At 40.6% G+C, this 20,801-nt stretch overlaps 1 protein-coding gene across 3 annotated transcripts in view; it reads left to right on the forward strand.

The window, feature by feature from the left end:
* The first annotated feature begins 840 nt into the window (after positions 1-840).
* The window catches only part of LOC129206922 (cytosolic phospholipase A2 beta-like), a 48,975-nt gene continuing 29,014 nt past the window's right edge, over positions 841-20,801 (forward strand). For 2 of the 3 annotated variants that reach the window (XM_054827077.1, XM_054827078.1), the window contains exons 1-2: positions 841-990; positions 3,379-3,470. In XM_054827077.1, coding sequence (XP_054683052.1) covers positions 3,438-3,470 — 33 coding nt within the window. In that variant the 5' untranslated portion in view covers positions 841-990; positions 3,379-3,437. The remainder of the gene's footprint in view (positions 991-3,378; positions 3,471-20,801) is intronic. The other variant, XM_054827079.1, reaches the window with a different exon arrangement.

Genomic DNA, 20,801 nt, shown 5'->3' on the forward strand with positions numbered 1-20,801 from the left:
TCTCTCACAAGAAGAATGCCAGCTTTATTTTGAGCTCTCATTGTTGACCAAGTTTGTAAAATGAGTTCTCTATCTCTTATTATAATACAGATGATTAGATTATTGTGATGAGGTAGGTTGAAAGGAAGGGTATTATCACGACTCAGGCTTTAGTCCAATTAGCAGGCTCTCAAACTACTTCAGTTAACACTGAAGAGTAACGACTTAGGTCTTTGTGAGTTTGGATTGCTGCTGCAACCTGAATACATTCTGGAGGCAGACTGTATCAGAGAAGGAAGAGCCTGGTGTATTACTGTAACAGAGAGGAGATTATATATTAGAAAGATTTAAAGATGATATTTGCTTCATGGCAGAGGGCTCACTCAGTGCTTATGGTACCTTGTGAAATGAGGAAGAAGTGGTAGGCTCGGCTCAAACTCTTGTTGCAGAGGTGGATTTTACCTAAAAATAAAATATCTGTAAGTCTGGAGCTGGGCTTTAAGAATATGGATATGCCAACGCTGCCATGGCAAGGATTCCTGCAGGGAAATAGGACCCTTTCTTACCTTTATCATTAACATGTGACTGTATTTTCATATGTGGATTAAGTTTGCCTGAGAGAGAGAATGTGTCCTTGCCAGTTATGGATGTCCGAAGTATCCTTGGCTAACTACCATCCCACTAAAAACAGCAGCAATCCCTGAACACGAGTCTGGATTCATAAAGGTTTTCTTACAACAGAATACCTTCAGCTTTCAAAAGTGGGTTTTCTACCCCTCCCCAAGGAAAGGAAGGGTCTCTGTAGTAGTATCTGTCTGCTCTAAAGACTTCTTGTTTCAGCTTACCAGGTGGAGTCCTGAACACTGTCTCCAGGATTTTTGACCATGAGACTAATGAGACCAGATATCACACATCCTGAAAGGCTTCCAATTGAAATCAACGGGATTTTACATATCCACAAATATCAGATTGGTTCCAGAGTGATCAGCATCTTACAGAAATGAATGCTGAGTGAGTATAGAGATTAATTTTTCCTCTTTCCATATTCTAGAATCATGATTTACTGGATAGTTATGAAGTCAGTAACAGAGCAGTGGGGGCTTAAGGACTGGGGCTAGAGCATTTCTCTGTGCAGAGATTAGGTGTAACGAATGTTTGCCATTGAAACTCCATTCTGGTTGTAGTCTGAAGGCTGCTCTGGAGTTTCACTGGTACGTTGTCTTCAGCTGACCTTTTGCACAAGAACACACTTCATCCAAACCCAGCAGAAAGATTAAATACTTTCTTGGCTGTGGAAGAAGTTGGCTGTAAGAGACAGTAATGAAAGATAAGGGGACAGGCAAAGAGCAGCAGAAGCATATTTATACTTATATATATAGGAGTATATCAGCTCCGGGTATGTGCAGCTGAAAGGAATATTTGTTCCCCTGATAGTCACCAAGATCTGCTTTTAGCTTCTTGAAATAACGTCTAGTTGATGCTGCGTATTTCATCATATGAGTTGGTGCTTGCTGGAAAGGAAGGGAAAAGAATGAACTCCATTCTCTCACTGGGATACAGCATATTAAAGGCAAGCTTTGATAAGAGATGATTTATTTATTCTACCGCTTGCTCAAATAGTGTATTATGTTTTTGCAAAGGAGGTGTAGCAGTTAGTCGTGAGAACTGGAATTCACTTCCAGCTCTGAGGAGAGGATCAGAAAGTGGCTCACCAGAGTAAAAAGCATTTACAGTTGCAGAAACAATAGTACACACGTCCTTCCTGAGCCTTTTCAGCAGACCCAGCTGCCCCAGCTAGATCTCACACAGTAGGTTTAGACTTTTGCAATTGCCCCTTACCCTTACATTCTCCTGGATCTCAGGCACATCAACTGTGCAAGCTGCGGCATCTCTCCTGCACCGGGCTGTGCCACGTCAGATGGGTTGCTGCTAACTTGCAGCACAGTGTCAAGGACTCTCCTCCTGATGTGCCTATACAAATATCTCCCCTGACAAATTACTTTGCTGTCAGGAATGCTGGAAAGAAAGAAAGAAAGTTGAGACATCTTCCTTGTCCTCTGAAGGAACAAATATTGATTGTAAGGAAAGTCTATGCCTATCATCACAGACTCACTGAGGGACTGTAACCACATGACTTCACACTCTTTTTTTTTCTTGACTTAACTTTGCAAATGGATTAGCTGTAAATCTGCCCGGAGCTTTGCGCTGCCACAGCAGTAATAGTTATTATTGTGATTGTTGAAATATACTGCTAAGTCTCACAGAGATGATTCAGCTGGCTGTGTATTTCCCTGAATATTTTAGTATTATAAGAAAGTATAAAGTCCCCACTGTCGCAAGATTTGAGGTTCCATTTATAGAAGCAATGCAATGCAATTAGCCTCCTCAAAACCGGGGAACAGGCAAACATAACCTTCAGTTGCTAGCTGGGATCCCTCATTCTGCTGTGCCATATCCTGAAGAAAATACAGTATGTCCTGGAAACTCTTAGCAGTGTCTAAATGCAGGATGCTTTGGTTTACTTTGGCATACAAAGATTAGAGAGAAAACACTTAAATAATTTGGGTGTGTAATGGTGGTTGGGGCTTTGGTAGTGAAGAAGGACTGATGATTTGTCTCCAGTCGGGCGTGTTGAGGGAACCTTTTAGCTATGCATGCCGTCCGTGGGTTCTCCCAAACATATATCTGAGCTCAGAGCAGCTGCCTTGTTAGCTCAGAGCTCTCAAGCCTGCTTGTACCTGGTACGTCCCTCTTCCTTCCTTGCATATGCATTTCAGATTGTCGGCATTTCAAGGTTTGATTCTATGTCTTTTCTTCTGAAGTGCCTTGGGAGTGAACACTGATGGCAGCCCGTACAGTATAAGGAAGGAACGGGGGGCTGGGGGGTGTGTGTACTGGCAGAGGGGTTCCCAGGTTGCTTTTCAGTGTGATTGTAGCCATACTAAGCTTTTTCCAAGTATTCTAAAATGATAGGCAAGCAGTCACTGCAAGCAAAGTCTGTATTGTTTCAACGGAACAGCATAATCAGTTTGACATACAGCTGTTTTATTTAATTTGACCAGATGGAACAACCTGGTTTAGATTGAGAATATAGCCAATCATAACACAGGTTTTTTTCAAGCAAGAAAAATTATGCCATAAATATACAAGCTTTACACTTGCGAAGATGGAGAAGAAAATTTTATCATCAACGTGCAAAACTGTATAATCATTTATAATCACTCTCTTTCCCAGCTGTAAAGAGTATGTCTTTTTTCAGTGTATAGTGTCATATTCAAATGCTGGCTAAGTGTGTGTTTTGCTTTCCTGTATGGATGATTCCCTTGGACAGGGGGACATTCTGTAGCCTTTATTACAAAACCCTACTCCTTTAAACTATGGGATTCACCCCCCCTACAGGGCTGCCTCCAGTCCCTACCCAGGCTGGTCCATGAACAGCACTGCCATTAGCAACGACAATGACATTGAAGGGTGCAGCCTGTGAGTCACAGGTAAGAAAGCTAAGGAGAGAAAACATGGGTCTGAATATAAAAGAAGGCTCAGCTGCTCAAAGCAGGGTCATTGCGCCGGTATCCCAGGGAGACATGTACAACGTCCTCCCAGTCTCGGAGGAAAATTGATGTCACTGTAGCAAAGTAAAATTTACAGGTCACAAGATGGCAGCATAATCTCACTAGTCAGGGTGACAAAATTTGCAGGATCAGGTCATTAATCTTCCTCAACTCAAACTCCTATTTTGAACAATCAGGAAGGCCTGTGTCTAACTAGCTGGTGCTTCCCAAGTTCTAAACTCCAGTGTGTGTAGGTGAAACTATTATGTATGTAGGTGAAAATCCTGTTACATCACTTCTCAAACTAACCTATTTAAGTTCCGATGCACTGTGACAGTGTTGAAATAAATTGCTCACCTGGAGTTCAATACTGAACAAAAAATTACACCAGCATGGTATCTAACTAATCAATAAAACCCCCCAACATTTATGGAACATTGACTTTGCAAAGCCTATGCAACTGAGAGTCACGTTTGTTACATTTTCCCTTCTTTTCTGCTCTTGAGAGCGAGATATTCTGAACCCTACCTCAAAATACACATTTCTTACTGAACATTAATTTTTTTATAGTAGTACTGAGTATATAGTAGTACTGAATATATTCTCTGTGAAAAGCTTATTTAATGCATTATTCTCTTTCTGTTTGAGGGATATATAAGTAATCTGTATTCAGTTTTCATCTGCCTGTTTGCCTGCCTGTCTCTGTGTCTGTCATTCAAGAAATCTGCCCATTCTCACCATTCTTCATAGGCTGTACCTTTCGAATGTGCAGTACTTGATTTGGAAAAAAAGAGCTGTGCTAGGGAGAGGTGATTCATCACATCAATCACCATATTATATAACGCAGAGTGATAACAACTACTGACATTTCTAGCAGCAATATTCCCACTCGTGAATTTAAATACTTTCCTCAAGAATGTCTGTAAAAATAAATGGAGGCATCTGCATATACGTGGAAGGAAAACAAGCCATGAGAGCAAGGCAAAAATCTATCCATTTTCAAAATTAGTTGCACATTCCAGGTGCACTTTTTTTTTTGAGAATAACACAGAATCATAGTTCTACCAGTTGCTTGCTTCCACCAAGTGAATATGATGTTTTGGCACATGTGCAAACTGTGCTTATGGGTATTTACTTGCTGAACTTACAGCTGTGTTTTCAGAAGACGCTTTTGCAAATGTCAGACTGTTGAACATGTGCTGAAATCCCAAATGGTTATTGGCTTTAGTTTTGTCTGCCTGCTCAGATGACAATTGTTCTATCCAAGTTTACTCTTACCAGTCAATATAGTTGCATCTGAGCATCCCTAAGCTAAATTTAATACAGCAAAAGAAAAATGAGAAAATTGTACGCTGCCCTTTGCATTAGCATGTCGTTTCCGGGCTAGCCAATTGGCCACATGGTGTCACTGTGTCTTAAGGGCAGCAGACCTCCTAGCCATAAAGCCTTTAGCAATTCCAAGTTTTCAAAGTATCCTGGCCATGTGATATTATCTAAGGAGAAGCTTCAGCAAAAATGGCAAGGTCACAGAAGCTTCCCTGTAGGAGTGTTTTAGGAAGATATTTTATACAAAGCATCTGTTTCCCAGCTTCTCGTACCTTCTTGGAATACATCAGAAATGTTTTTAGCTCAGAAGCGCTTGTTATCCAGATGTCTGCATTTGGGAGCGTGCTTATGTGGAAAGCTTTATCTTAAATAGTTGCAAGTCAGACATTTAAAAATTCGGTGGTGCTGGACTCATCCTACACTTTAGTCATAGTCCTTCTTCTCTTCTCCTTCTGTCTTTGTATATCCGAATGCGCAACATCCTTTGGGTCTGCTGAGCAGAGGAAACTTGGCCTTACGCAGCTCAAAGCAATATACATTGCAGCTCCTGGGACCCACAAAATGCCATTTAATCCCTGCTAGTCCTGGAGAATGCTTTGCACAACACACCTGCTCAAGAGAGCTGTGCCAAAAGCTGATGTATGATGTATTGGGTGTTTAAGGAGTTTCATAATGTACAGCTATAGCAACACTGAGAGAAACAGTTGTGTACAGATACAGTAGGAGCCTTAGCCAAGAAGATGATATTTGGCTTGAGGCATACTGAGAGACTGCAAAATCTCATGCAGTAATAAGTGTTGGTGCGCACTGTGTCTTCTGGGAAATGGTAAGGGAGCCTAGAGTAGCAGGCCTTATACTAACATCCTGATAGTCTGTGTAGGTTAGATTAAGATTTTATAGAAAGGATAAATGTCTGGCAATGACTTACCAACCACACAGAGTGCAAGGTGCTTTGTTTTGATTGCTAGGATGTTAGGTAGTTGCAATGTTTTTCCTGTCAGCTGCTCTGCTTTGTACGAAGCTTACTCTTTGCGTAGCTGCTGAGAGTGATAGACCTGCTTTAGGATGCACATTTCTTACTGAGAGTTTTGCTACTGATTTTGTTTGGGCCAGGAGTTCACTTGTAATATACCTGCTTTGATGGCCACATCTTCAATTTAAGTGCACGGTCAAGTCGTATTTAGAGTTATTAGGTCTACAAAGCATGGCTCTGTGAAAATTCTGGTGCCTCGGTATGGATTTTGGTGCAGTGGTTTATCAACTGAGGAAATGGCTGTGTTAGTCTGGCCTTGAATGTGACATGAGACTAAGTGCTAAGTAAAACCTGGACTGTCAGATCTCACAGGCTAGAGTAAAGCAGGGATGCCCTTGGAGTACCTGACTCCCTTGAAGAGACAGCAACAGCATCCAGGGTGGGTTTGGAAGACCAGAACACATTTGTGAGTAGCAGATTAAGTTGTGTTTTCTCTTGTTACTTGCAATGTAACAACAGCTAAGAAGTATGTTCAATGGTGTTTATTTAGGAGCACTTACTTGAATATTATTTTGGGCTATGATTCCTCCCCTTTCCCTCTCACCGTTGCTTCTGTAATTACCTTAACTGGAAGAATTCTCCATTGGCCTCTGTGCTAGTGGTGGCCCTTAGTATGGGAGCTTCTGCAGAGGGTAAAACATGATATGGTTCATCCTGGGGGAAGAAGAGCCTGAAGCAGAAAGTAGTGTTGAACAGTAATGCAGAAAAGCAGATGGAGTCTGCAGTAGGAGAAGGTGGTACAGGCAAACTTGGGAGTAAATCAGCCACCTTGCCAAAACAATTTGTCCTTGTTCCGCAAATCTTGGAAATCGCTGACCTCATTATCTAGACACAAAATGTCTCTTGGTAGTGTGCAAGGGAGTTCTATCATAACTGTAATTATCCTAATGGCACTGCTGCCTTGATGGTATATAAACTATAAACAGGAAATGCTGAAACCCACTGACACAGATGAGATGCAAATGAAGAGCTGGTACATCTACTATAGGAATACAAATAAGAAATGGAAACTGGCTGAGGAAATCCCTCAAGATTTGTCTCCAGGAACTGCCTTCAAAGTGTTTGCTCAGGGAAGAAAGGTGTGAAGAAGGGGAAGGGTGTGTTTCCTCCCCTTGTGGTTTTATGAACCCCAGGCCCTGGAACCAAGGCTCCTTCTGAGAAAGCTTTTATATATTGTCCTGTGCAGTTATTTTCTGGGAAGCTCTGTTACTCTGTATTTGTTGGAAGAGGTACACTATATATCAGTGCCAAGGGCGTTTAGTTTCTAACACTATTAGACTACAGAGCGAGTCTCCTTGAAGTAATGGGAACAGCTTGTCTCTTCATTGTGAACCTTTTTTATGAAGCACGTAGACCATCACTGCCTATGGATATTAGTCAATATCCATACTAACATAACTACAGGCTCCTAATATATGTTTGAGATGTAAAGAAAAGCTTGATGCGTGGAAGAAAAAGAGATTTTTTTTTTAAAGTTAAGGCCAGCTATGGTTATTTAGTCTGACCTACACAATGCATGCATTTTTTTCTCAGTAATTCTTGAATCAAGTTCCTAATGTCTGATTGAGCTACACATAAAAGACAGTCATCCAGTCTTGATTTAAATTTAGCTATCATGTGGGAGGGAAATGTGGTGTGGAGGCTGAGAAAAGTTAGGGGTCACAATGTGAAAGGAAGGTGTAGGTGGGAAAATACATATTTTAGCTATAACACAGGTTTCAAGGATTAGAAATAGAATGCATTGTAATTTATGCTAGTGTGGCACTGCAAAAAGTCAACAGAGAAGTGAGCCCCATTTTGCTAAAAGTGATAAAGTTCCCAGATAAGCTGTAGACCTTGCTCAGGAAAAAACCTGCAATCTAAATAGATTACATGAACACCAATGCAAACACCAACACAAATGAGAAAATAGAAGTAAAAGGACGGGAGTTAAACAATAATTAAGCCTATGAATAAAATGTGATATGTTTGGTTTTCATGGGGAGCAGAGAGGGGGGACCAGGGTAATGTTTTGTTCATATTCCTTTGTCTGTTGCTTGGTTGGGCTCCAATTCATCAAACACTTGCGCACCTGAGGTGGCACTTTCACTGTGAATTATCCTATTAATATCAGTTAGGCTGTTCCTGAGAGGAACATGTGCAAGTGTCTGAGAAGATCAAAGCTTTTGGGTTTTTAAATGCATGTGATAACTACTAAATGAATAGCAGAAAAGCTGGTATTGTCTAACCACAAAACCTATGAATGAATTACCAGTAGCTGCAGATCAGGAAGATGTCTCTGAATCTTTTCAGCACATCTTTTTTCCAACAGCAAACAGACAACTTTGAACTTTCAGAATTTTTCCTGTGGGTTGGTTTTTGACTGGCTGAATTTTTACTAGCTCCCCTCAGTAATCTGGAGTGGTGAGGGACAAGAGGTGTAGTGTAAGAGATGAGGATTTTACTCGTGCTCGGCACTACACAGGTAGCAGTAAGACCCCCCAAGATGCTCTGTTGTCAGTATGTTTTGTGTTAGACACTGTCCTGACAGACAGACTGTGCAATGGTGATGACTACATGTGTCAGAAGGAAGGAAGTGAAACTCGAATGTTCACAACTAGAACTAGAATTAAGAAATCAAATAGGTGTTCCTGTCTCTAGAGGCTGAAATGGATTGGCATGGGTTCATCTGTACCGTTCTTTCAAAATGTTAGGTATAAAAGGAATTGTTAGTAGACAGCTATTAAGATCTGTTCTCATTTAGGAAACCATCAAATAGCTTTACAGTATCTTTGTTTCTTGGTTTTGCAATGGATACCTTAATATATTCTGTTGACGTTATTAATATAGACTTCCTAATATATGAGTATATTGAATGAAAATTAAGCTGCCCTGCTCACTACTTCTTACAGACTGTCCCTGGTGCTGAGTGAAACTATTAATTAACTTTCTGACTCCCAGCTTGTTCCACACAGAGTTGAAGGATGTTTTGATGGGGACAAGTGAACAGCATTTAGCTGCATCTGTAATAATGTAATACAACCATTCATTTAATTTGATTCAGAGCCACATAAGGTTAGTGGAACAAGAAGCGTCTTCAAGTATGAATTCAGAGGGTGAGACACATTTCTGACCCATGCTATAGCTGCTGGATGTTTTGATGCTTTCTGGACCATGTGTAAAATGTCATCTCCCATGATACAGACACTTAGTGGGGAATACACTAAATTTCTCTGAACATTGACAGTGTCAGTATACAGTGTCTGGGTTCATAAATGGAAGGTGTCTAAAAGGGATCTTTTCAAATGGTAATTACTTGGAGGAAGGGCCAGTGATATTCTATAACAATAGAATCATGATAATTTTTCTTTTCATTTCTAGTTTGTCTTTCCTCTGAGTTGCTCCAGTTTCCCTGATCTCAGGTGAACTGGCTGTTGCTACTTTCCTTTCACACTACAAATTGTTCGCTAACTTGCCTAAGACGTGCAGAGAATTTATGACAGAGCCAAGGAGTATTCAAATGGAGGAGGGGGTACATTACCATTTTAATTCTCATTTCCTCTCTCCTCTTTTTCCTGCAAGCAAGAGCATGCAGTTGTTGCACAAGGCATTCCGTGCTCCACATATCTGTCCATGTTGTCAGCTGTTTGTGTATCAAGTCTGGGGAGGAGGAAGAAATATGAGGTGTGTTTACAGCAGTCAGGTACTTCCCATTCACAGTTTTAGCATACGTGAGGAAGTGATGTCTGATGAATAGACCTGATCATAAGTTTTCTGATGCAACACTTCCCCTTTTGAAAATGTTGATTGGATTCTGTATTGCTGGGTTGGCTGGTTCTCCAGCTTCATGGAAACCTGCTTGGAAAGTTGTCATGCTGTCGTAAACCTTGTGGACCCACCTGGCCTGTTCCGCTGGCTACCCACCATTCTGTGATGCCATGACACTGCTGGCTGCTCCCAGTTACCCGGGGCTACCCCCGGGCTGGTCAGCAGTTGAATGAGTTGCCCATTAGATGTCCTTCAGCTGTTGGCCAATTCCTTTGCTTCCAGCTTCCTAGATCTCTTAGCTTTGAAGCTCCTCGCCTGCCCAGGGGACTGCCTACCCTCCCATGTGGTAGCAAAACAGCTATGTAGGCAGGGTCCTGGCATGTGAACTGAGGCATCAGCCCAGAAATGTTTCAAAATCTTCTTTATATATGTGAGTGAAACCTTTTTGGCAAGGGTGAGGGGAGGTGTGCCAATATGATTTCCTCTGTGGGATGAACATTCCAGTTCCCAGCACTGGTGCGAGCAAGTCACGGGACATTTTACCTTTTTGTGGTTCACAGCTTGCTTGCTAGTACTTGGCTGACAAATGCATTCAGTATGTGTGTGAGTATACAGTAGGGAAGACCAACAATTAGTGGATTTGAATCATACAAGACAAGGGTCTCTGCCACTTTGCAACATATCTATTGCATGGGGAGAGATTGCAGAGTACAAATTGCAGATGTTGCAGAGAAGGCACCATTACTGGTTTGTGCTCCGCTGCATTGGCAGGCTGTGGGTGAAGCTTGATTCCTGGAGGTATTTACAGGAGAGGTCACCATCTGAAATCTAGTCTTCCATCAGATCTCTACCCCTGGAAGCTGGAGTCTCTGAGTGAGTGCATCTCCTCCAGCCCGGACTCTCCCTGGCTAGGCCCAGGAGACCTAATTTTGGACCTCTGGCATATAGATCTGGATCCTCTGGTAAAGGAGACAGTGTAGATAACTTATTTTAATGCTCCACTCTGAACGTACTCAATGCCTCTCATGACCTACACAAAAATTTTCTGGGTTGTTGGCCATACCATGTCTCACGTGCCACATAAACCATGAATGTTGGAGGCCTAAGGTTAAAACCAGCCTAGTTCATTGAGATGCTGAAGGCTATAAATTTCTATTAGCTTTGGTATGAGTTTCTATTCTGGGTTCTCAGGTTTCAAGAAGCATTGTACAAAAATTGTAGGAGCTTCAGAAGTCCCTAGGTATTACATGAATTAAGAGGTTAAAAAAAGATCTGTGCCTGTGAAAAATCAGTTTTCTTCTAGAATGAAAGCATTTAAATTTGCAGTCAAGTGTTATGTTTTATGTGCCGCTGAAACAGAAGAATTAAACCAGACCTAATATGCATGGAGACATTCAGAGACAGGATCAGGCTCCATGGATGACTCCGCCTTGGCACAGGTTAGAGTAGCTTTCCTGAGACCAGCTGAGACGCTCAGTGTGTTTCAAGTGCCAGGCTCTCTGCTCACACTTGTCTGCCTTCTACACTGGGTGCAGGGGAGCAGGTGACAGAAAGCTGCTTTCATACTGCTGGAATAAAGCTGAGAGTGCTCTCAGCAAGGTGAATTCCCAGTTGCACTATTAGGAAAACTTTCTGACTTCTTTTTGTCACAGGAATGGTACAAATGGACTAAAAGAACAGACACAAACAAGAAAATTTTCTCAGCAGAATTTTTTTTCTGTAAGTATCAATGCAGAAGGACCTTTTGTACCCTCATGACTCTGTAGAGCCCCTGAAGTTGTCTTCTGCTGTCACAAGTCATAATCTACCAGGAGTGAGTCACATGGTTCTTAATTACTCTAAATAAGCTTGCAAGGCTCATAACTCATAATAGCTCTAATGGCTAACTCAAACTCTGGTTATTCTGTTTTAAATTGTTCCCATAGCGTGGTTGATGTCTAGAGATTTTGTATGTAAAAATAAATAAATAATAATAAAAAAAATACAGTGTTGACCATTAGTGAATGAATGGAAAAATTCAACCTTGCAGTAACCTTAGAAGAACCCAGTAAAGGAGTAGTGAAAAGCCCCATGACTTTCTGGTACTGGGGTCAATGAATTGTAATGATCCGCTCGCAGGGATGTGCACTGAATTGTCTCATGTCTTTTCCATCTCTGATACTCATTGCCCTATGAGTTTTGATGCTTTAAGCAGCTTGTAAGGACAATGCTATTTACCCATGGTCAGATTCCCACTACCGAGCTCAAGGTGAGTGTGTGTGTTCTGGTAGGCTGAGGTGACGACTACATGCCACTAAAGAAGGAATTCCAGTCCTGGAAATTCCTCAGAAAAAGGAAGAGAGTCATTTTCTATTGCTTCAGCTCCTCAAATGACCTTAGCATTTGGCCAGAAGAGTGCCAGAGCCAGTACTGTGGGGCAGGGGCAGAACTCTCTAAGTTTGGGACCGGGATGGGAGCAAGACCTCCTCTTTTAGTGACAACTAGCTCTTAGGTGAGCTTTGCTGCAATATGGAACTTCACCCTCAGATATTTTTAAGACCAAGGATTCTGTGCCAGTATTCACTTCTTCTTTGTGATCAGTATGCCTGCTGCAAATGCATACTTTGCAGGTATTTCCAAAGCTACTGGTGATATACTTGGATGTATTCAGTTCACCCTGAACTGGCTGTTTCTTTGCCCTGTCTCTATGCTCAGATGAGTGGTTTTCTTACATTTACACTTCACTAAAGTCTTCCAGATTACTTAAGCTAGGACATAGGTTGGCTGATGTTAGCTTTACTTAAAAAGCCTCCCCGTTAACTATACTAACCTACAGAATAACCCAGTGAGGATACCTGCCACTACTGTCTTTAGTCTTGTTAATTTTGGAGGGTTACTTAGAGGATAAGTTACTGCCAGGAATGAATGAATCGAACCTTAATGACTTGCATATTATTTGAAATAAATCCTTGTATATCTTTTTTCCCTTTCTGAGCCAACATCTGTGCTCAGGTAAAGGTAGAACCTTGAATAAAATCACATACAGGGCTGAAAGAGGATTTGACACAGCAACAGGGTTAGAAAGGAAATGCTGCTATGTGTGTCATACAATCACAGTAACCTTTGTTTTTTAATTACTCTCGCCCAGTATAATAACATTCAGTAGCAAACAATTCCTTAGTAGGTCTTGCCCCAAAGAACTTGCAATCACAGAGAGTGAAAAACAATAGGAGAAAACAAGAATTACTCTCTTGATTCTAAGAAAAGTGACTACTAAAACAAATACAAGAGGTTGGTGGCAACTAAGAAAGAAACCCTTCTCTTGATAATTTGAAGCTAAATACCATAACCATAAGTCAAGTCTTCCTGCCAGCCAAGTGGTGAAGTGTAATACTTACCTAACTCTTCTGAGGTCTTTACTCAAGCAATTTCATACTGACATCAGTGTCAGACTATTTGAATAAGATCTGAAGATAAAGGTCTCAGAAACTGGCTTGAGTGGAATGACATTGAAATATCTTACTCAATTATTTCAATTAGATGCTCTGCAATCACTTGGTTTAAAATAAAAGAACAATTTCTGAACATAAACACAGTGGGTTTCAACGTGTGGCTTTACATTGACGTGTCTTGGAAAGATGGCACTCCAGTCCTCAGATACCCCGGATAAGTAATAAGCAGCTTCCTCCCATCTTGAAGCTGCAAAGATCGCTATCTTGCCATAGTTACAACCACACCTGCAAAGTATCTAAGGAAATTAGTAGCTCTCTTACTCTGGCCAGGAAAAAGAGCCAGTGATACTGGCTTTACTGTACGATATCTTTATTTAAGACTGCAGTGGTTCAGGAGATAGGTAAGAGGATATAGCACCTTTTACTTTTCTGAAACAGGTTTAGATCTTGATAGCCAGAAGGACGGTTCATTTACAAATGCTGCTATCACCTGACTGCTGCTCAGATAGACAAGGTGGTATTTTGTTCTAATTAATATCAGGTGTGCTGAAAATGGTTGTTTGGAAAGCATTCAGATATTTAAAATCATTTTAAATTAGCCCTGTTGTTTTGCTCAGAAAGAATGGGGCGAGGGGAAACAGTGAAAAATTAGAAAGCTCTTATTTCAAAATTAAATGTTTCAGTTTTGAAAGGTCCCCAAATCTGACCTTTCTAGCTTCTAGTTTCACATGGCAATGTTGAATTGAAAAATGGAGGTATATTTTAATAATTTTTTTTGTTTGGATTATTTTTTACAGTGGTTAAATAACCCAGATATGAAAAAAAAATGGTTTGGGGATGAGCTAGGGAAAAAATTACTTATTTCCCAATTTCTGAGAACATTTTGAAAATTTTTGGTTTGAATTTGACTATAGACAATTATTTTCTCAGATTACCGTAATTTTTCTAACCTAGCCACTGAGCTGAACAAGGTATGAACTGATTTATGAGGCAAAGAGAAAGTGACTGTCATGTCCCATTGTCACTGTCTGGCACAACAAGAAGTCTCCGCAAAGCTGCAGAGTCTTCCACTTCCATCTCCTTGGCGGTGTGCCTCCATCTAGCCCTAGGAAAATCCGTCACTTATCTCTACTTCACAGCTTTCGTGAGATGAATAAATAAATGTTCTCAAACAAAATCAGAGGAGATTTATATTTATAGTAATTGCCATCTTTGCTTGTGAAGCTGTTAGGATCAAGCATGGAAGGGCTATGAAGACAGTGCTTCACTGAGGGCTGTTCTTTGTACACCAAAGCTGAGATATATTTGTATGAAATTTTTCTGTGCTGTTGTCATTGCTGGGGTAAATAATGAACTCCACTAAATGAATAGCTTCTTGCAAGGGGCTGTTAGTGAGCAGCCCACTGGGTAAGTTGCATGAAGCCGAACATTGTATTAATTAATTTTTATTTCTTGCATACTGGGAGCAGCATGGGCTTGCATTCCTTCCATTCTGATTCTGCTTCACGTAGTCCCTTGTGTGCATTATCTGAATGCCAACAGGTAGCGTATGAAGCAATTTAACCTCAGTGTAATTCGATATGTCTTTTTATCTCTTTTCCCCCTTCCTCATAGCTTATTTCCAAGTACTTTCTTAACATTAATTCAGAAAAGAAATAAGATTCAGTCATAAATGGAATGAGACCAGCTTAATTAACTCATAAAATCTTTCTAGGATCCCTCTTCCCTTTGTCTCCTGAACAGCCTTTTATAAACTGAAACTGCAGATACAGTGTTATATTTTCTGAATCTAACTCCACTAGTATAAGCCTGGCATGGCTATGTCCTCCCTCTAAAAAGGGGAGGGGGAGGACTTTCTTTACCCCCTTGAAGACATTGCCTACTATTTAGCTAGTTCACTAATGCATTGTGCTGTGCCCTCTTTGCTTTAGATTTAACCTTTTAGTTTTGTCCTACCTTCTTTATGCACTTGACTTTCTTTGTCTTACTTTCCCCATGCTGTACGTTTTTCGTGTCTGTAGTAAGGCCTGACATCACGTAGCCCATCTCCCTCATGTCCAGGAGGAAATGGATGTGGTACTTGTCAGCGTGCTTGTTGACAAGCAACACAAAATGTTTTATGTATTTTGGCCATGCTGATTTACTGGAAACATTAACTTCTTGGAGGGGCTATTGGAAAAATTAGTTCCATAGCTCTCCAAAATAACTTTTGCACCTTGATTTGAAGACATTCTGGGAGCTTTTTTTCTTCTTTCCTGTTCCATTAAGACCTGGGTCTCCCTGCTGCAGCTGGTCTGTTTTTAATGTGTTGCTCCGTTTCCAGGCAGACATACCCCTCTTTGAGTGGAGTTCATTTTTCTCTGGCTGTTTTTCCATTTGCCTTCCCTTCAGGAGGTAAATTTGTCAGCCTACTATTTTGGTCTCTCAGTTCACTACCGCAGCAGAAACTGTGATCAAAGCTGCAACAGCAATATAGAGGAAGAAAACTAAAACTCCACTCTGAATAACATCTTTTTTCCCCTTTTCTCTGATTTTTGTCTTGTATCTGGAAATGGGATGCTACAGACTGCTGTGTCCAAGGAGGCATGGAGAAGAATGCTTGCACTGCAGTCTTGGCTGCTCCTGTGAAAATGCCCAAGTGAGGCTGTCAAAACAATGTTACTGTGGGAGCGCAAGACCTGCATGGTTAATTGCTCTGAACTCCAGATTGCTTTCTGATGAGTTTGGTTTATTTTTCTGGGAGTTTTGTAACAGCCCTTTGATTTGCTGCACATACACAGCAGACCTTTATTTGAGATATCTTTCTTTTTAGTATTTCAAAGATGGCAACCTAACTAAGCACTTAAGTTCTCATGCTGCTGCTTGGGTAAGCCTGCATCCAGTCCTTGCCGCTAGCGTGGTGGCTGCATTGCCAGCCACAGCACAGTCTTTGTGAAATGTCAGTTTGAGCTGTTGGTTGTCACTTGCATAAGCCCAGGAACATCTGACTAGAACTGATTTTTGAATTGGTGACAGGTTTTGTTTTTTTTTTTTTGGTGGAAAATGCTTTAAAAAATGGTTTAAAGGTGATCCGTAGTGTGCATTTGAGTTTCAGGAAAAATCTAAAGCTAAAGATTTCAGGTAAATCTATTTTCCTAAACAATTGTTGTGGTTACTTTTCATTTTTTTCCCTTCTCTGGCCAAAAGTCAAACTCATAACTACCATTCGATGAAGATTAACTCTTGACACTCTCTGTTTCCATCAGTGTAAGGTGTCCACTGGTCGTGTGGTGAAGCTTGGTGAGAGCGGGCAATTGGGGGATGTCACGTTGTCATGTTCTTATAAGAAGTGTGTAGAGGGAAAAAGCCCAGAAGGTATGCAGCTTTCCCTTTCCCTACCAATATTTATTTCAACTTCACCAGCATCTCTGCGTTGGCCAGGTAATCATCCACTAGGCACTTCAAAGTAAGGAGACTTGATTTACTGGTTGGCAGGAAGATTCCCAGTAATATATTAAAACAAGCCCCTATTGTAGGAAGAGTTGAAAAGAGCGTTCAGAAGTGGGTTGGTCTCCCACCAGAAATTTTAATAGATGAGATTCGGCTATCCCTTCCCTTAATTTTTCTTCTGGATTATTTTGTGGAAGAACTTAAAAGCTACTGAAAATTCAGCTACTGACTAGACAGATGGAAGAGATGGCAAGTGAAGGAAGACTTTCTGAACACGGCAGAATCCACCCAAAACAACCTGGCAGGACAATATTTGGGCAGTAACAAATTGTGAGAGGTACTAAAGTGACAGGCAAAGATGTGGTAACTGCCGCTTTCCTCTCACCCCTGACATTGCAGATCTTTCCCTCTCAGACGTAGGCAGACTCTTCTCCACACAGAGGAGGCAGAGGGTGGAGCTCAGCGCCCGTATAAATTATATGTGTCCTTCAGGTTATTTCAGCAGCAACAACAAGCTGTGAGCGTGTTTGTCAGCTGACAGGTCTGTTACCCAAATTGGGTTTTCTGTTGCTGTCGCCATCTTGTGTGTCATGGGGAGCCCACCAGCCAAGGTAAGAGAATTGCAGCTCCGCGCTTTGCTGTGGCCCGGCACCTTGCCTTTGGGACCCCCCTGCTCCGGTTCTCGCGAGCGAGCTCCCTCCTCTTCGCATCTGCTCAGATGCAGGGACAAACTGCTGCTGGTGCGATGCGGCAGGGTCATCCTGAACTTTGCAAATTTACTGTTTTCCCCTTTTACCTTACAGTAACTTATATGTAAGCGAGCTTCAGCGAAAACACGGGGAAAACGTGGCCCTTTTCTTTTATCATGACATGCTGGAGTGAACACCAGGAGGGATGAGAGGGGTGGCCTTGATGAGTTTACCTCACTGTAACATGAAAGTGCTTTAGCCCTACTGCATGCTTTTCTCAGGATAGCACATGTTCGTTGCTTGCCCCAGCTAAAAAAAATACCCAACAGCTTTTTCTAGCAACAAAGCATACTTTATATTACTTTAGCTGCAGGGGAGAGTTCTAATGAGCTAGTTGGCTGATTTAGCTATCTTCAATGGAATGTTTACACCATCTGCAATTCTAGTGGAAGTATTTCATGTCCAGACTCGAGTTTTCTAATAGTAAGTTTCATTCAGAGATTTTAACTGATAGTTTTTAGTATAAATCAACAGAGTCCTTCACTGACAGTTATTTTCTCGTATAGATCTTTAAAAAGTAATGGATGTGGTGTCTGAAATGCAAGATGTGAATTATTTACAGGCTAACCGTTCTTTATGTATCAAACCCTATGTCAAATTTTGCAGCAAATAAAAGAAACTTGGACGTTCATGGGTTTTAAATACAGTGAGAAACAATGTTACATGTTATGGCTTATAGAAAATCATTAATCATTAAGAATAAAGAATGCTTACTGTACTTGTGCCATGGTAATATTTACAGGTGAAGTTAAAGATTCAGGAAAATACAAGTAGCTTGAATAGGTAGTTCAGATGATAGAGTAAAAATTTTCAAACATTGGGTGCCTAGGACAAAGAATATAGATTGTAAATTTAATGTACTTTCTGGATAAAATTTGTATCTGATCTATCTACCTGTTAGATCCAGAGCTATCTATCTTAGATATAAATATTATCTATCAATTTTAAATATCAATGTTGTATTTAATAAGATAATTCTGAATCTGATAGATGAGTAGATAGCTTAGGTATAATTTTATCTAGAAAGTCTCAAATACAGCAAAAGTTCTTGCATTTTATCCTAATGCTGCAACTGCTATTCCGCGAGTATAGACATACTCCTGGTTAATAGGCAACACAGGCAAAAGGTTAGAGCACAAGCATGGCTTCAGGTCAGAAAGCGCCTATTCCCAAGGAAGGAGATTCATTCAATATTGCAGGTAGCTCTGCCATTCTGTCAGGCAAATGCATTTTTCAGTATGTGTAAATTGGTAAATAGAGACGGAAATGAGAGTAGAGTGGTTTTCTGTTTTGTGTTTGTGGGGTTTTTTCCTTTTTTCTTTTATATTAAAAAAAAAAAAAGTTGTTTAGAAACGTGTGGAGTGTGGATACTTTGAACTGTCTAGGAAGACCTACTAAAAGTCTCCCAGTTAATTTTTTGCTGTGTAAGAAGGCTACCAAATTGACATAGAAGTGGTGGACAATATTAATTTACAACTTGCTGGGAATGCTTTTGATATTCATAACAGGGTCTTTTCTTCTGCTCAGACAAGAATAATCACTCTTTAGCAGTTTTATTGTGTGAACTGCGAATAATTTTTATGTGGTAAAATGCTTAGAAATTCTGTCAATACAGAGCCCTGAGGGACTCACTCATACATGTGAAGAGGTGACTGATAGAATAAGAATATCCCAAATTCACAATGACTCTTGAAACAATCCATCAGTGATAACACGAAATTACAGTAAATGTTTGTAAGGCAAATTAGATTTACTCACTAACTGTTCAACTTTCAATGATAAGATTTTGGATGATTGTGATTCCCAAGGAAAATGAGGCTTGCATGTTCATACTCTCTCCTTCTATCCCCTCTCCTGGCTTTGCATGTTTCTTCAGTCTGTCAGTCACTTTTCCCACCAGAACTTTGCATTCCTCTAATTTTAATGAAAATAGGCAGCTGGTTGGAAGGGCAAATTGCTAGCAGTATTCCCTCTGATGGAGGGGCTGATCAACTCAGCCCATATTAGATGTTAAAGAATCTATGTGGGAGAGAGTGCTTTGGAACCAGGCTTGTCATGAAGCTTTTTTATAGTTTATAAGTTTATAGCTTTAACCTTAATGTGATAAATTGCCAAGTTTAGTTGAACCAAATCTTCAATATCTAAGATAAAATAGATAGTAAGAATATGCCCAATGATTACATTTGGTGTGAGATCTTGTACACATGATATTGTACTGCTTCTAGTACACCACTGGAGAAAGAAAAAGTAGTCTGTGAAAGGAAGTAATTATTCATGTCTGAAAGATATTGATAAAGCTGAGTGATAAATCCTACAGCTATTTACAGAAGACAGAGAGCAAGCTCCTCATATAAAACTTCATATAACTTGGTGTTATCCCATGGTAATAACTGCTCAGAGAACTGCTTGGGTTTGGTGCAGGGGGAATAAAATGCAGAGATTCCAATCAGCCTTCCAACATGTACAAAAGAAGTACTTTTTTAAAGAGAAAAGAGTAGAGAAGAGAAGAGAAGAGAAGAGAAAAGAAAAAAGAAAAGGTGATGGTAGGAGGTTCCCAGATTGCCAGGCTTTATAGGAACTATCCCCTAGAAGATTAACTTTCTAGTGAAGGTAGCTGTGAGATCTTGTTCTAGGAGCAGCATGGAGGAGCAATAAGGAGTGAAATAAAAAATAAGAGCTGTTGGTAGGTTTTTCTTCCTTCACTGCTATCCAAAGACCATCTCGGTTGGCTCCTCATTATTAATGAGCTTTGTGAATATTTCATTCTCTCAAAGTTGTCTTTTTGGGATGAACCTTGAAGTGACTAACCGCCTGTAAACAGGAGAATTATGTGTCCTCCTGAAGCTGACTGGCATATGACTATTCTCTGGAACCAGACAGTAGGTCAACAAATGTGTATTATTACAATCAATGAGATGTTGGCAACAGATGTGAATTTTCAGTTTGTTAGGGTTTGACACAGCTGTGGAAATTCTGCCATGCTAGTTTCATCTCCTGTTTATTGACTTTTCTGTATTTTAGTCCTGAAATGGCTCCCCCAGAACTTGCTTTGAGAGTACAGAAATGTAGCTTAGTGCTAAATGCTATCAAGTGAAAAGAAGTGGTGGTGGTGGTGGTGTTTTCCTCTCCATTTTTTACCCTACTCTTTGGGACTCTGGACATGCTGTTATTTATTGGTCTTGACTTTTATTGTTTAGGATGCAAATATACACAGGTAGCTGAATCCTGCGCCCTGTCATTGTCCTCAATGTGGCACTACTAATTTTCCACCAAAAATAGAATTATGTGCTTCTGGGAAAGCTGCCTTTGACTCTGGATATTTACAGAGGGGTTTTGTTACTCTCTGTGTGCCCATGCAGGAAATAATCGTTCTCCCAAGGAAGTGAACTAAAAAGAGCAAGACCTGGATATGGTGTCTGTGCTTATCAATTTGCAGTAATCATGAAATTACACGTTGCTTTTCATGTTACGAAAATAGCAAATGGTATCTCTAACCATAATTATTTTTTCTAGAAGAGTGTTCTGGAGTGCCACCACTTTTGGGCAAGGATGTTAT

Source organism: Grus americana, chromosome 5 (assembly GCF_028858705.1).
Source record: "Grus americana isolate bGruAme1 chromosome 5, bGruAme1.mat, whole genome shotgun sequence".
NCBI lineage: Eukaryota > Metazoa > Chordata > Aves > Gruiformes > Gruidae > Grus > Grus americana.